The 12,617-nt window shown below is 39.4% G+C and overlaps 1 protein-coding gene and 1 pseudogene across 7 annotated transcripts in view; one reads left to right on the top strand and one right to left on the bottom strand.

Moving 5' to 3' along the window:
• Cplane1 (ciliogenesis and planar polarity effector complex subunit 1) overlaps positions 1-12,617 on the bottom strand; it is a 96,665-nt gene that overhangs the window by 69,149 nt on the left and 14,899 nt on the right. For all 7 annotated transcript variants that reach the window (XR_007230933.3, XM_048428927.3, XM_048428919.3 and 4 more), the window contains 6 exons: positions 10,030-10,279; positions 9,767-9,919; positions 8,869-9,620; positions 8,090-8,298; positions 7,826-7,906; positions 4,064-4,228 (listed from right to left, as the gene is read on the bottom strand). Coding sequence is in view for 6 of the 7 variants with exons in the window: in XM_048428927.3 (XP_048284884.3) it covers positions 4,064-4,228; positions 7,826-7,906; positions 8,090-8,298; positions 8,869-9,620; positions 9,767-9,919; positions 10,030-10,279 (1,610 nt within the window). In the remaining variant the exon portion in view is untranslated. The remainder of the gene's footprint in view (positions 1-4,063; positions 4,229-7,825; positions 7,907-8,089; positions 8,299-8,868; positions 9,621-9,766; positions 9,920-10,029; positions 10,280-12,617) is intronic.
• Positions 265-1,142, top strand: LOC125397475 (ras-related protein Rab-7a pseudogene; annotated as a pseudogene).

Genomic DNA, 12,617 nt, shown 5'->3' with positions numbered 1-12,617 from the left:
CCGCCCCCAAAACCGCCCCTGCAAACTCAGGCCCATCCAGAATCACACCCTGCTGGAGCCGCTGTAGACTACTCCACTCCTTTTCAGCAGTGCTGGTGGAATACTGGTGGTACGCGGTGAGCACAGCCGCCTTTCAATGCAGGGCTTGAAGCCACAGAGCGAGCATTAAGACAAGAGGAGGAAATTAAAGGGACACTGATACGAACAGAAGCCAAATTATCCCTATTTGTAGAAGATATGATAATGTATAGTACATAATATGCTATGTTTATTACATATAATATACATGTAATATATTATATATAATGTGCAATATATAATATTATATATGTATATATAAAAATACCAAAAATTTTACCAGAAAACTTCTGGAAACAAACAATATGTTTAGAAAAGTGGCAGAAAACACACATACAAAATCAACTTATAAAAAAAGTAGCCTTGGGTGTTTAGGGCTGGGCAGCTCCAAGGAGCCTGCATTGTTTCTCTTCCTTGGCATACTCTGCGCTTAAAGAATGACCTGTAGGAAGAAGTGTTGCTGAAGGTCATCATCCTGGGAGATTCTGGTGTTGGAAAGATATCGCTCATGAACCAGTATGTGAATAAGAAGTTCAGTAACCAGTACAAAGCCACAATAGGAACAGATTTCTGACCAAGGAGGTGATGGTTGTTGACAGACTTGTCACCATGCAGATCTGGGACACAGCTGGTCAAGAACGGTTCCAGTCTCGTGGTGTGGCCTACAGAGGTGCACACTGCTGTATTCTGGTGTTTGATGTGACTGCCCCCAATACATTCAAAACCTTTGACAGCCGGAGAGATGAGTTTCTTATCCAGGACAGTGCCTGGGATCCTGAGAACTTCCCTTAGTTGTGTTGGGAAACAAGATTGACCTTGAAAACAGACAAGTGGCCACAAAGAGGGCATAGGCTTGGTGCTACAGCAAAAACAATATTCCCCACTTCGAGACCAGTGCCAAGGAAGCCATCAATGTGGAGCAGGCCTTCCAGACAATTGCTAGGAATGCCCTTAAACAGGAAACAGAAGTTGAGTTATACAATGAATTCCCTGAACCCATCAAACTGGACAAGAATGACCGGGCCAAGGCTTCCACAGAACACTGCAGCTGTTGAAGGGGCAGTGAGCACAGAGTCCTTCACAGACCAAGAACACACACAGGCCTTCAATATGCGCCCCTCCTCCTCCTCTAAACAGAACAGAACGTGATCTCTCACATCCAGCTGCCAAAAGAAAACTCCACCAAACACATTCAGCCACCACACACACACACACACACACACACACACACACACACACACACACACACAGCGCAAGCAAACTCTAGCCTGTGCCTGACGGGCTCTTGGGGCAGTTGCCCACCATAAGCCCTGTGTACGGCAGGCATACGGCGGAGCCCTGGGTGCTCTGGGGTGCAGTGGGCATGGGAAGCTTACTCTTTTGTCCACTGGGGAGTGAGAGAACTGTTCACAGTTCATCTGTGTCTAATCATCTGATTTTTTTTCAACATCTTGTGGCCTTTAGCCCTACCCCTCCTTGAAGGTCCTGTGGGAAGGCTGGTGCCCACGTTCCATTCTGAACAGGCTGTTTTGTATGTATCTGTTAATACTTGTTACTTTTAACTAATCAGATCTTTTTACAGTATCCATTTACTATGTAATGCTTCTTAGACAAGAATCTTAGAGTACATGTTAATATATGCAATCAATTAAAATGTATAAATTAGTGCAAGGAATTCCTGGATTGTGTATTTAAATCCTCTAGCGCAGGTGTGCAAGGTGGAGAGTTGAACCCTGTCTGGATTACAAGAGTGTTAGAGACTCAAATTTGGAAGTCCAGCTAGTGGCAGTAGTCTATGCAGTAGAAACAAGAATTGTGTATGCCTTTTATTAAAGACTTAAGAGTCAAAAGCTTTTGATCTCTCCAGAGGGAAAACTGAACTAGACAGTTCCCTTCTGTGTCTAAATTTTCCGAAAGGTTGATTTGTATAATACAGTAGTAGGTACAATGGATAAATTGCTGTTATTTCAGAAATTAAATTCTCATTTTCCCCTTATAAAAAAGTAGCCTTTTTATACATCGATTACAATACAGCAGTCATAGACACACTCTCATCCACAATAACCTCAAAATATATATATATTGGAACAAACCTAACCAAGAAGGTAAAGAAACTGAAAGGGATATTAGAAGATAGATCTCCCATGTTCATGGATTGGTAAAATATTGTAAAAATGACAATCCTGACAAAATCAATTTATAGATTTAACACTCAATCAAAATAGTCATAATGCTCTTCACAAAAATAAAGAAGAAAAAAAGGACTAAAATTCATATAGACACACAATAAGACCTCAGATAGAAAGAGAAATCATGAGCAAAAACAATGCTGGAGGGATTACCATATCAAATGTCAAGTTGTATTACAGGTATAGTAATAAAAACAACACAAAGAAGACAAGCAGATCAACAAAACAGGACAGGATACCCAACCTAAGTACAACCATTACAACCAACCGATATTTAACAGAGATGCCAGAAATACAACATGAAGAAAGACATCACCTTCAGTAAATGCTGTATCCTATTAGTTTTTGTTGGTGGTGGCGGTGGTGGTTTAATACAAGTTAGAGTTATCTAGGAAGAGGAACCTCAATTAAGAAAAATGTATCCATCAGATTGCCTATGGGCATGTCTGTGGGGACATTTTCTTGGCTAAAGACTGATGGAGGAGGACCCAGAGCCACCTTGGGACAGAAGTCACACAAAAGAAAGTATGCTGAGCAAGGCAATAAGAAGACCCTCCAGGGCCTCAGCTTCAGTCGCTGCCCTTAGTTCCTGCCCTTAGTTCCTGCCCGGGTGTCCCTCCACAATAAACTGCAAGTTGTTGTGAAATAAACCCTTTCATACACAAGTTTCTTTGGGTCTGTGTTGTGGGGATTGGTGTGGTTGGTGGGGTTACTTTTTAATTGGTTAGAGACAGGGTTTCTTGACTGGCCTGGAACTCACTAAGTGGGCCAGGATGGCCTTGAACTCTGCCTCCAGAGTGCTGGGATTTTTGGTCAGGATTTATCACAGCAACAGAAAGCAAACTAAGACAAATAATGCTGGGAAAACTGGATGTCCACGTGTAGAAAGATGAAGTTAATCCTCTACCTTATCATTCTGCTCAACAACCAGCTCAACTGGCTTACAGACCTCAATGTGAGACCTGAAACTGCTGGATAAAAACACAGCAGTGTCTACAGGACACGGGTGCAGGGAAGACAGGGAAGGAAACACGGCAATGTCTACAGAACACGGGTGCAGGGAAGAACTCTCTGAATACGATTTCATTTTCTCAGGAATTAAAGTTAATAATTGGTAATTAGAATTTCAGAAACTGAAAAGCCTCTACACAGCAAATGAAACAATCGAGTGAGTGAGGAAGAAGCCCACAAAGTGGGAGACAGACAACCTTTGCAAGTGAACATATCGTGACTCCTCGAGAAGTAACTTTAATGAGTTCTTCAATAAATCCAAAGAACAGCTGTGTTATACTCCACCGAGAAACTAATAATCCAAAATCCACACAGAATAACAGTCAACAACAGTCACTCTAAAGGCAGGACAATTTTTATGTATAAACTATTTTTCTCTAAACCCATAAATAAAAATTAACGCTATTAAACTATTAAACCAATGGGATGCAAATGCCTATAATCCCAGCACTCACAATGCTCAGACCAGCATGGGGCTGGTTACATGAGCACCAAGAAAGTCAGAGAGAAACACAGCAAGACCCTGTTTCAAAATTAAAAAAAAAAAGAAGGTGGTGGTAGCACAAATCTTTAATCCTGGCACCTGGGCACCAGAGGCAAACGGATCTCTGTGAGTTCGAGGTCAGTCTTGTCTACAAAGTGAATTCCAGGACAGCCAGGGCTGTTACACAAAGAAACCCTGTCTCAGAAAACCGCAATAAATAAATAGGTAGATAGATAGACAGACAGACAGACAGATAGATAAATGAGAGAAAGAGAGAATATAATGAATTTTAAAAGTATACCTGAGCAATCTTTACTTTCTTTTACAGGTAACTGGGACCAGCTGAGTGTCTCTCTTACTAGGTGATCACATAATCCTTGAGCATCGTTCAAATTATAGCAGTAGAGGTGGCAGTACAGGAGAGAGAGACAGTACCGTGACTGAAGAAAGCTTGTCCTTCTTCCTCCTAAAACAGAACAGAATTCAACTGACAAGTGTGGTACCAAGTGAGTGCTCTCTGGCTAGTGCCATGCAGACAGAAATGCGATAATTGTGAAAATGCATCATTACACAATCATGACATGGATGTTTTCTGCATCTGTTTTATACTTCAATAAAGAACTTATCTAAAAATCAGGCAGCATGAACATGGCTGTGCAGCCTTAAATCCCAGTACCCAGAGGAAGATTCAGGATTTCTCAAGTTGAGTCCAACCTTGTCTACATAGAGTTCTAGGCTACATAGGGCTACAAAGTGAGATCTGACCTCAAAATAATAATAGCAATAATAAAAATAAATAAAAACAAGTCAACAGTACCCTGGTCTTTTCATTTGAAGTTCTATTTCGTTTTCTTTCAGTAGGCCCTCAGATGATAGGCCTTTTAAGAGACGCAAATTGTCACCATCAGAGCATGAAGGTCTGCTGATTGCTATTTCAAGTTCTGAGTGAAAGAATCTCAATCTTATTTGGGATTCCTACAAACACTCATGTGACCAGGACATAATGCTGAGCACATATTACAGAATCCCCTATGGTAGTTAACTCAGTCAGGCGGTGACCTTTCCCCCATCAGCGGCCAATCGCATAAATGTGACGGCTGGGACACAGGCCCACAAAACAGCCTTACTAACAGAGGAGAGAAGCTAAAGGAGCCCAGTTCTCGGAGGTGTCTGCCCGCCTCTAGTCCGTGCCCAAGGCGCTCTCTTCGAGGCTACTGCTCATGTGAGCGTTCACTCTTAGAAACCACACCCATAGGTACAGTTGTAAACAAAATGCTCATAGTGGACTCATTAAGGAAACTGTTTTCATCTAAAACTTCCTAATTTACTGAATTCCTCTCCTTTATCCAGTTAACCAGGTCTCAAAAATGAGAACTACATTAAACTTTTCTCCCAAATCTATTCGATCACAATTTCCATTGATCAAACTTGCTATGTACTTGTTAAATATGAACCACATTCCATTAACACTGATGTGGCTTTGGTTCAGTCTTCTCAGCTGAATAATAAGCTTGCTTCTATGTGTAACTCACTCCCCCATCCACAAATGCATCAAAGCGACCTTCCTAAATGAACTATAAAAGAGCTCCTGATGTATGACAGAGCTGTTTCCCAACAAACCCATCTTAAACAGAAGAGATCATAAACCAAAAAAAGGATGTATGTGAGCTGGAAAGATAGATCAGTATTAAAGAGCACTTTCTGCTCTTGCAAAGAGCCATTGGATGGGTTCCGATCACCCACATGGAACCTCAGAACCCTCTGTACCTCTAGTTCCAGGGGATCTAACACCTTCTGACCACTGAAGGTATCAGACACATACATGGTACACAAACATACATGCAAAACACTCATATACATTAAGCAAAAATAAATAAATAGTTTAAAACTGCAATTACATACCTGACTTACATACAACACAGTACACCATGGAGTATTCACTGTTACCCTTGTGGTCATGCAGCTGACTGAAGCTGAGACTCACTCCTGCTCTTCAGCATTGCATACTGTGTGGGTGGGAGTAGGAATGGCCCCCACAGACTCATGTATTTGAATGCTTGGCCCATAGGGAGAGGTGCTATTAAGAAATATGGCCTTGTTGGAGGACGTTTGTCACTGTGAGGGCAGGCTTTGAGGACTCGTATGCTCAGGCTATGCCAAGTGTGGTACAGTCTCCTCCTCTTTCTCCAGCACCATGTCTGCCTGTATACTACCATGAGCCACCATGACGATCATGAGCTGAACCTCTGAACTGTAAACCAGACCCAGTTAAATGTTTTCCTTTCTAAGAGTTGCCGTGGTCATGGTGTCTCTTCACAGCAATAGAAGCCCAAGACACATACCTCACATAGCATTACTTCTGGCTCAGCAAAAACATCAATACACATGGCTTTCATGCCATCACAAAGTTTAAAAGTTTAAGTTAAACTATCATAAATCAGGGACCTTGTGTATTTATCTGAACAGTCTTTTCCTTACAAAATGTGTCTTGGGTCAGTTAGATAGCTCTATGGGCAAAGGTGCTTGCCACCAAGCCTGATAACCCAAGTTTGAGGCCCAGTTTCCACATGGTGGAGGGAGAGAACTAACAAGTCATTCTCTGAGTTCCACAGGTATGCTGTAGCAAATGTGTATCCTTCCACACAAATAAATAAATGTAATTTTAAAAATTGGCCTAAAATCCCAGCACTCAGGAGGCAGAGGTAGGCAGATCAGTGAGTTCATGGGCAGCCTGGTCTACATAGTAAGTACTAGACCAGTCAGAGCTACAAAGTGAGAGCATTGGTTTATCTCTAATGCTCTAAATGAGAGCATTGAGAGCATTGCTGCTGTTGTTATTTTTTGTTTTTGAAAATCTTACCTGATCTACAGTCTTTTCTTAGCACTCTATTTCACTACTCTTCCCTGACCCACTACTAATATTGCATGCATAAATCACATTTGCACTTTACCAAATTCTTATACTTTCTCAGGCTTTTGGTTTCTCTAGATCCCAGAAACTTGTGACACCTTTTTATGATGCAGGGATAAAGGTGTGACTCAGCTGACCTAACTTATCTAGGATCTAAGTTCAGGACAAATGTACCTCCTCTGTTTGTTTTGTTTGTTTGTTTGTTTTTCAAGATAGTGTTTCTCTGTGTAGCCCTGGCTGTCCTCGAACTCACAAAGTTCCACGTGTCTCTGCTCCCAAGTGCTGGGATTAAAGGCATGCGCCACCGCCATTCAGCACAATCCTACCATTTTCACTGTCCAGTTTCAACTCAGCTTTAAACATCAGCCTCTCCACGGTTCCCTGGAGCTATCCATACCTTCAGACTGTGGGGTGCTCTTCTTGTGCTCCCAGGCCATAAAGCGACAGAACAAAGGTAAGCTTCTGGTGTCTCTACTGCCTTGTGCAGAGCTGGGCTACAGCAAAGCACTGAGAAAACACTAAGTAGATGTGAAAGGGAAGTGTGCAAAGCTAACGCTGTCAGGAAATAACGTAAAGCCTGGCACTGTGCCCAGGCAGCAGTGACACTCAGGCCAGGTACAGAGCTGCCACTTTGGAACTTTTATCAACTCCGTCACACCTTCAAAAATGTCATCAGTTTCTGGAACGTAGACTCCTACGTTATTACAAAAGTCCCATGCAAATCTTTGTTCAACCTGAAACTCTCTAATCTCTTAAAGGCCAGAAGGCTTAGCTCCACGGTTCTCTCAATGTCTGTAGGTGTGTGGCAGAATATCTGATGGATAGTTTCCCATTTAGGGAGTCTCTAAAAGGAAGAACAGGTTTAGGATATAAATCTCATTTATTTTCCATTAACATTCAACTGCAGATTTTATCATTAAATAAAGTGGGGATGGGGTGGGGAGGAAACAACTAGAGAGCATTGAAAAGACTTTAAAGAATAATTTAAAATACAGTATAGTACTTCTGATACTCAAGTTCCCTCCAATCTGCATCTTACTTGAACAGTAACATAGTGTGAACATTTTGAGCCTTAATATTTTTAAATTCTGCAGGAAGTTAAGCAATATTCTCACCAATACAGTGCTACCTTTTTAAAAAAATGTCCCTTACCTTTCTCTTGGGTTTCCTGTAGAGCCTTCTTCCACAGGTGAACTGACCTTTCATATGATCCCAACAGAAAGCGCTCCTCACCTAAGAATGATTTCCAAACAATTAATTACAGTTGGTTACATAACTTTTAAATGTTTACTTTGCTTTAAAATTCAGTAGATACATATCCAGCCTGAAATTATTCTTAAAATCATTTTGAAAAACAAAAACCTACTTAATCACTTCACATATCCAAGAAGCTAGAACTGTTTATAAGATACTGACCACTGATAGGTGTAAGTTCCAAGGCTTGATGCAAGCTATCCCCGGCCATCTGGAGGTTAGTCTGGAGATGACATAACAGAGTCTTGACAAAAGATACTTCATGTGTTACATTTTCAGGTAACTGTCTGTCACCTTCAGGAATTCTTTGGCTTAATTGTGCTTGATACCATAAAGTTTTTTTGTACAATAGTCTCCAAAGAGCAACCAATCTGTACAGGAAATAAGACAATCATCAAAACCAAATTTCAAGAGTAATGAAAAGAAGTTTAGCTCCCTTCACAGGCAGTGTCTTGCTTGATTTCTTCACAAATGCAACAGAACAGACCGACCAAACTAATGATCATGGTCCAGGGGCCAATGCACATAAGGACCACAAGCTTTTCAAAAATGCTTTATGCACCTATATACATTTTCCATTATATACTTAACTTTTATTGTATACTTTCAAGATCATTATGGTTGCCCAAGATTTAAAAATGTCCTTAATGTTGCAAAAAAAAATTTGAAACGATCTTTGATTGACAAATAAAATCTGTATAGAGAGACTGGAGAGACGCCTCAGGGATTAAGAGCATTTGCTGCTCTCCCAGAAAACTTGAGTTTCCATCTCAGTACCCACACTGGGCAGCTCTGCCTGTAACTTCTGGAGTGAAAAACTACTCTGGGATTAGTACTAACAGTTTAAAACCTTATAAACATACTAAAAACTACCAGTTACACACTTCTTACTACATCATAAGAAATCCATAGTGTTTCAGTAATAAAATTAGCATTCATACCTGTGACCTGGCTTTCGAACAAGACTTGTGACCTGAGGATAAATATTTAAAGATGAGTTCCAGGACCAGCTTTCCTTAGCAGCCTGACAAACAGGGACCATTAATGAGTCCAGCACAGCTGTTCTTTCACCAGCTGATGCTGAAAGGGCCTCAGGCTGCAGACTGCAGATGCCATTTACATGGTCAGCTACCATTCGGAGTAAAGAAAGGCAGGCTGAAAGCTTCTCTGAGAAGAATCCATTTTTTTGTTGATGAGTCAGTAAAAGCTTTACAGTATTTGAGGTCAGCTTTATCAAATGGCCAATATCTTGTCTGTATCTCAAATCCCAATAATGGATTGATAAACACTGATGGAAAAGTTGAAAGATACAAAGTACCCATGCATTATGCTTCACACTCTTATTTACAAACAGGTCAGACTTAGGCAAAGGGCATTTTATAAACTGCAGAATATAGAAGAAATGAGTGAGGCAAAGTACTGTGTAATTTAACATTAAGTTTTTCTCTGTTACATTTTTTGAAATGCCTATAGTCCACGCTGCAAGTAGTTTTTTCTGTATACAGTGCAGTTCTGCAATGGTTCTGTCTGTCTCCTTGGAATCATCCTTTGCATGAACTGTATCAAACATAGATGCAAATTCCAATCTTCCTTCCTTGATAATGCTAAACTGTAGATCTTTTCTTTGGTTGCAAAAAGGAAATGAGTTGTTTGGAAATTGTTCAACTTCATTAGCTTCTTCTCCTTCAGAATCCTAAACACAAGGGGAAAATTATATTAAATATCATTCAAGCCTTATGCATAGGATCACTGTGTTGTTCTCAAATTTCTATTTCCTTTAACAACAACAACAAAACCAATAAATTTCTTAGAATAAAATCAGTATATACTAATAAGTACCTGAACATCAGTAGTTTCACTTAACTTCACTGTTTCTTCTGCTTGCAGAAACCTAGGGACAGTTCCATGGCCTAAGCCCTCCTTTCCTTGACGTTTCAACAGGCTAGACCTTAAGGAATCCAGTGATCGCAAGTTCAGCCCTTTGTCCTTTGGCTATGGAAAAAAAGACTAATGATTTCTAAATACAAAACTTTATCTGTAATTCTAAAGCAATTTAAATTTCTAGTGTTTTAACTTTGAAAGGATACCAGAAGGCACTGTACCTCAGACAGCATCATACTTTGGCATGCTTTCTCAAGCATCTGGGTTGAATCAATCAGCAGCGACCTCATGAGCGCTGCTGGAGACTGGTTATCAAGGAACCGAAGGGTCGTGACCATGTATCCATCAGAAATAATGAGGTAAGGTAGTCGTGAATGTGCTTTTACAGAAAACCTCTGTCTCAGGGGGTCACTGTCAGAAGCTGATGAATCTACAGGATTATTTGAATCTTGAAATGTAAACTGTTGTGGTCTAGCAAACACATATGAAAAGTCAAGAATCAGCAAGAGAAGGATCTTAAAGGAAGTAATCATATTATTCAAAAATGGCAAACAAACATCACAGACTGATGAGAACGTAAGCAGGTGAACAGACACGGAAGTATTAAATTTGTATATTTGTCTTCCAGGAAAAATAATAGTGACTAAATATATGTCTTTACATGTTTCCAATTTTTTTTTCAGAATTTTGTGGCATTTATTATGCTTTGTTTTTTTTTTAAACTGTATGCAACTTGTTTAAGAATTATGGCATCTTACTTTTATTATTAAAGAGTTAAGTAGCTGGTTTTCCTTCTAAAATATGTAAATATAAGAACAGAATTACAAGAATGATACTTAGTACAATTGTTATTAAGAACGAAAAAAGAAAGAAATGGGACATTTGGAGAATATACTGTGACATTCTATGAGTTTAAAATTAAATGAGTCTCTCACGTGTGGTGGTGGTGGTGTGTGTGTATGATATATGGACCCTGATTACACAATATAGCTGCTCATTACATTTAATGTTTTATAAATATAAAAAGAGATTACTAATATATGGAAACTTTTTAGACTAGAGAACTTTTAGCACAGATCGGGAGGCCTGCTGATACAGCAGTTGCCTACTGTGTGCATGGCTCTGAGTCTGATCTCTAGCACTGCACAAAACAGGTGAGGATGCTGGGTGGTGGTGGCGCCTTTAACCCCAGCATCCGTGAGTCAAAAGCAAGCGAGTCTCTGAGAGTTAGAGGCCAGCCTGGTCTACAGAACGAATTCCAGGACAGCTAGGGCTGTTACATAGAGAAACCATGTCTTGAAAAATCAAAAAACCAAAAATAAACACATAAATTAAATTAAAATTAAAAAATAGTTAAAAGACAAACAACAGATTTTATGGAATCTATCATATGTTGAAACTAACATATTACTATTATTATAAATGCAATATGAGTACCTTTAATGTTCAGAAGATGATACCCTAAGATGTCCATTGTTAGCTCTGAGGACTAGCATTGTAAGAACCAAGTTTTACTATTTAATAATGTGTTGTGATTTTCAAATTTTATTTTTTCAAATAATGAATATCTATTAGAAAAAAAGTCATCAATTTGAAAAGCCTTTAAAAAGTAACTTTAAAGGAGATTGTGAGGAAATTCCAGTAAATACAAATTAAGAGCCCAAGTTCCAGCCTCAGCACCCACATGGAGTTCATGACTGTCTGTGTAACTCCAGTCCCAGAGGATCTAACCTCATCTGGCCTCCTGGGCACTGAAAACGTACAGTCAACATGCAGGCAAAAAAAATCCCATACACATAAAAAATAAAATAAAAAAATAAAGGTTAAAAAAACAAAAGACTCACAACTTTCTCTACAAGAATTGACAGTTTTCTCCTAGCACTAATCTGTCACTAAAAATTAAGGTTTTTTTTTTTTTTTGCTAAACATAATCAAGGATGTGCCCATGTCAGTTTCCTTCCTAAAAAAAAAAAAAAAAGTCATTTTCAATTTTTCTATGAAAAAATAGCTCTTAGTGCTGGCGAGAGGACTCAGCAGTTAAGAACTTTTCTGCTCTGTGAGAAGGCTGGGGCCTTATTCCCAGCAACCACGTCAGTCACAACCACCAGCTCCCGGGCATCTGAGGCCGCCACTGACACCGCAATGACCACCACACAATTTTCAAGACAAATTAATTTTTAAAATCACTCTCTATACACATCTAGCTATGCACAGCAAACCGTTACCCAGCACTCACTTGACATGAGAACCACACAGAATACCGCAGACTCTTTTCCATTCCCTCAGCACTGGAAGACAATTACTGTCACTCGTTTCCCAAGAAAAGAAACTGAGGCTTAAAGAACAATTTATTCTGTACACAACGAGGAAACAGAAAAAACTAAGATTTGGAACTGGATTTATCTGACTACAGAGTCAAACTGCTACCTTCTTTCATAACTAAAATCCAAATATGGCTAAACCCTCCAGGCTGTTACTGTTTCTGTCCTTTAATGTGGTAATTGTGAGCTACTAAAGTATTTCAGTGCTCCACTTTTAAAATAATATCATGTTTTATTATCTCTTATAGTAAAGATATGCTCTCAGTACTATTAAATATTTAAATAACTTTATACTTACATAGTCACAATGGCAAATTTTCACCAGGATTAAGCCACAAAAAGAAATAGGAAGAAAACTATAAATAATTAGGAACAGATAAGAAACAGATATTGACATGATAGACTCACAGAAGAAAAACACAAATTTGGGGATGAAATTGCTTTTGTAAAAATACATAATAAAATTAATTACCAAAGAAAATAAGTTC

Source organism: Myodes glareolus, chromosome 15 (assembly GCF_982192425.1).
Source record: "Myodes glareolus chromosome 15, mMyoGla1.1, whole genome shotgun sequence".
NCBI classification, from domain to species: domain Eukaryota; kingdom Metazoa; phylum Chordata; class Mammalia; order Rodentia; family Cricetidae; genus Myodes; species Myodes glareolus.
This window is presented reverse-complemented; position numbering and strand designations above follow the sequence as displayed.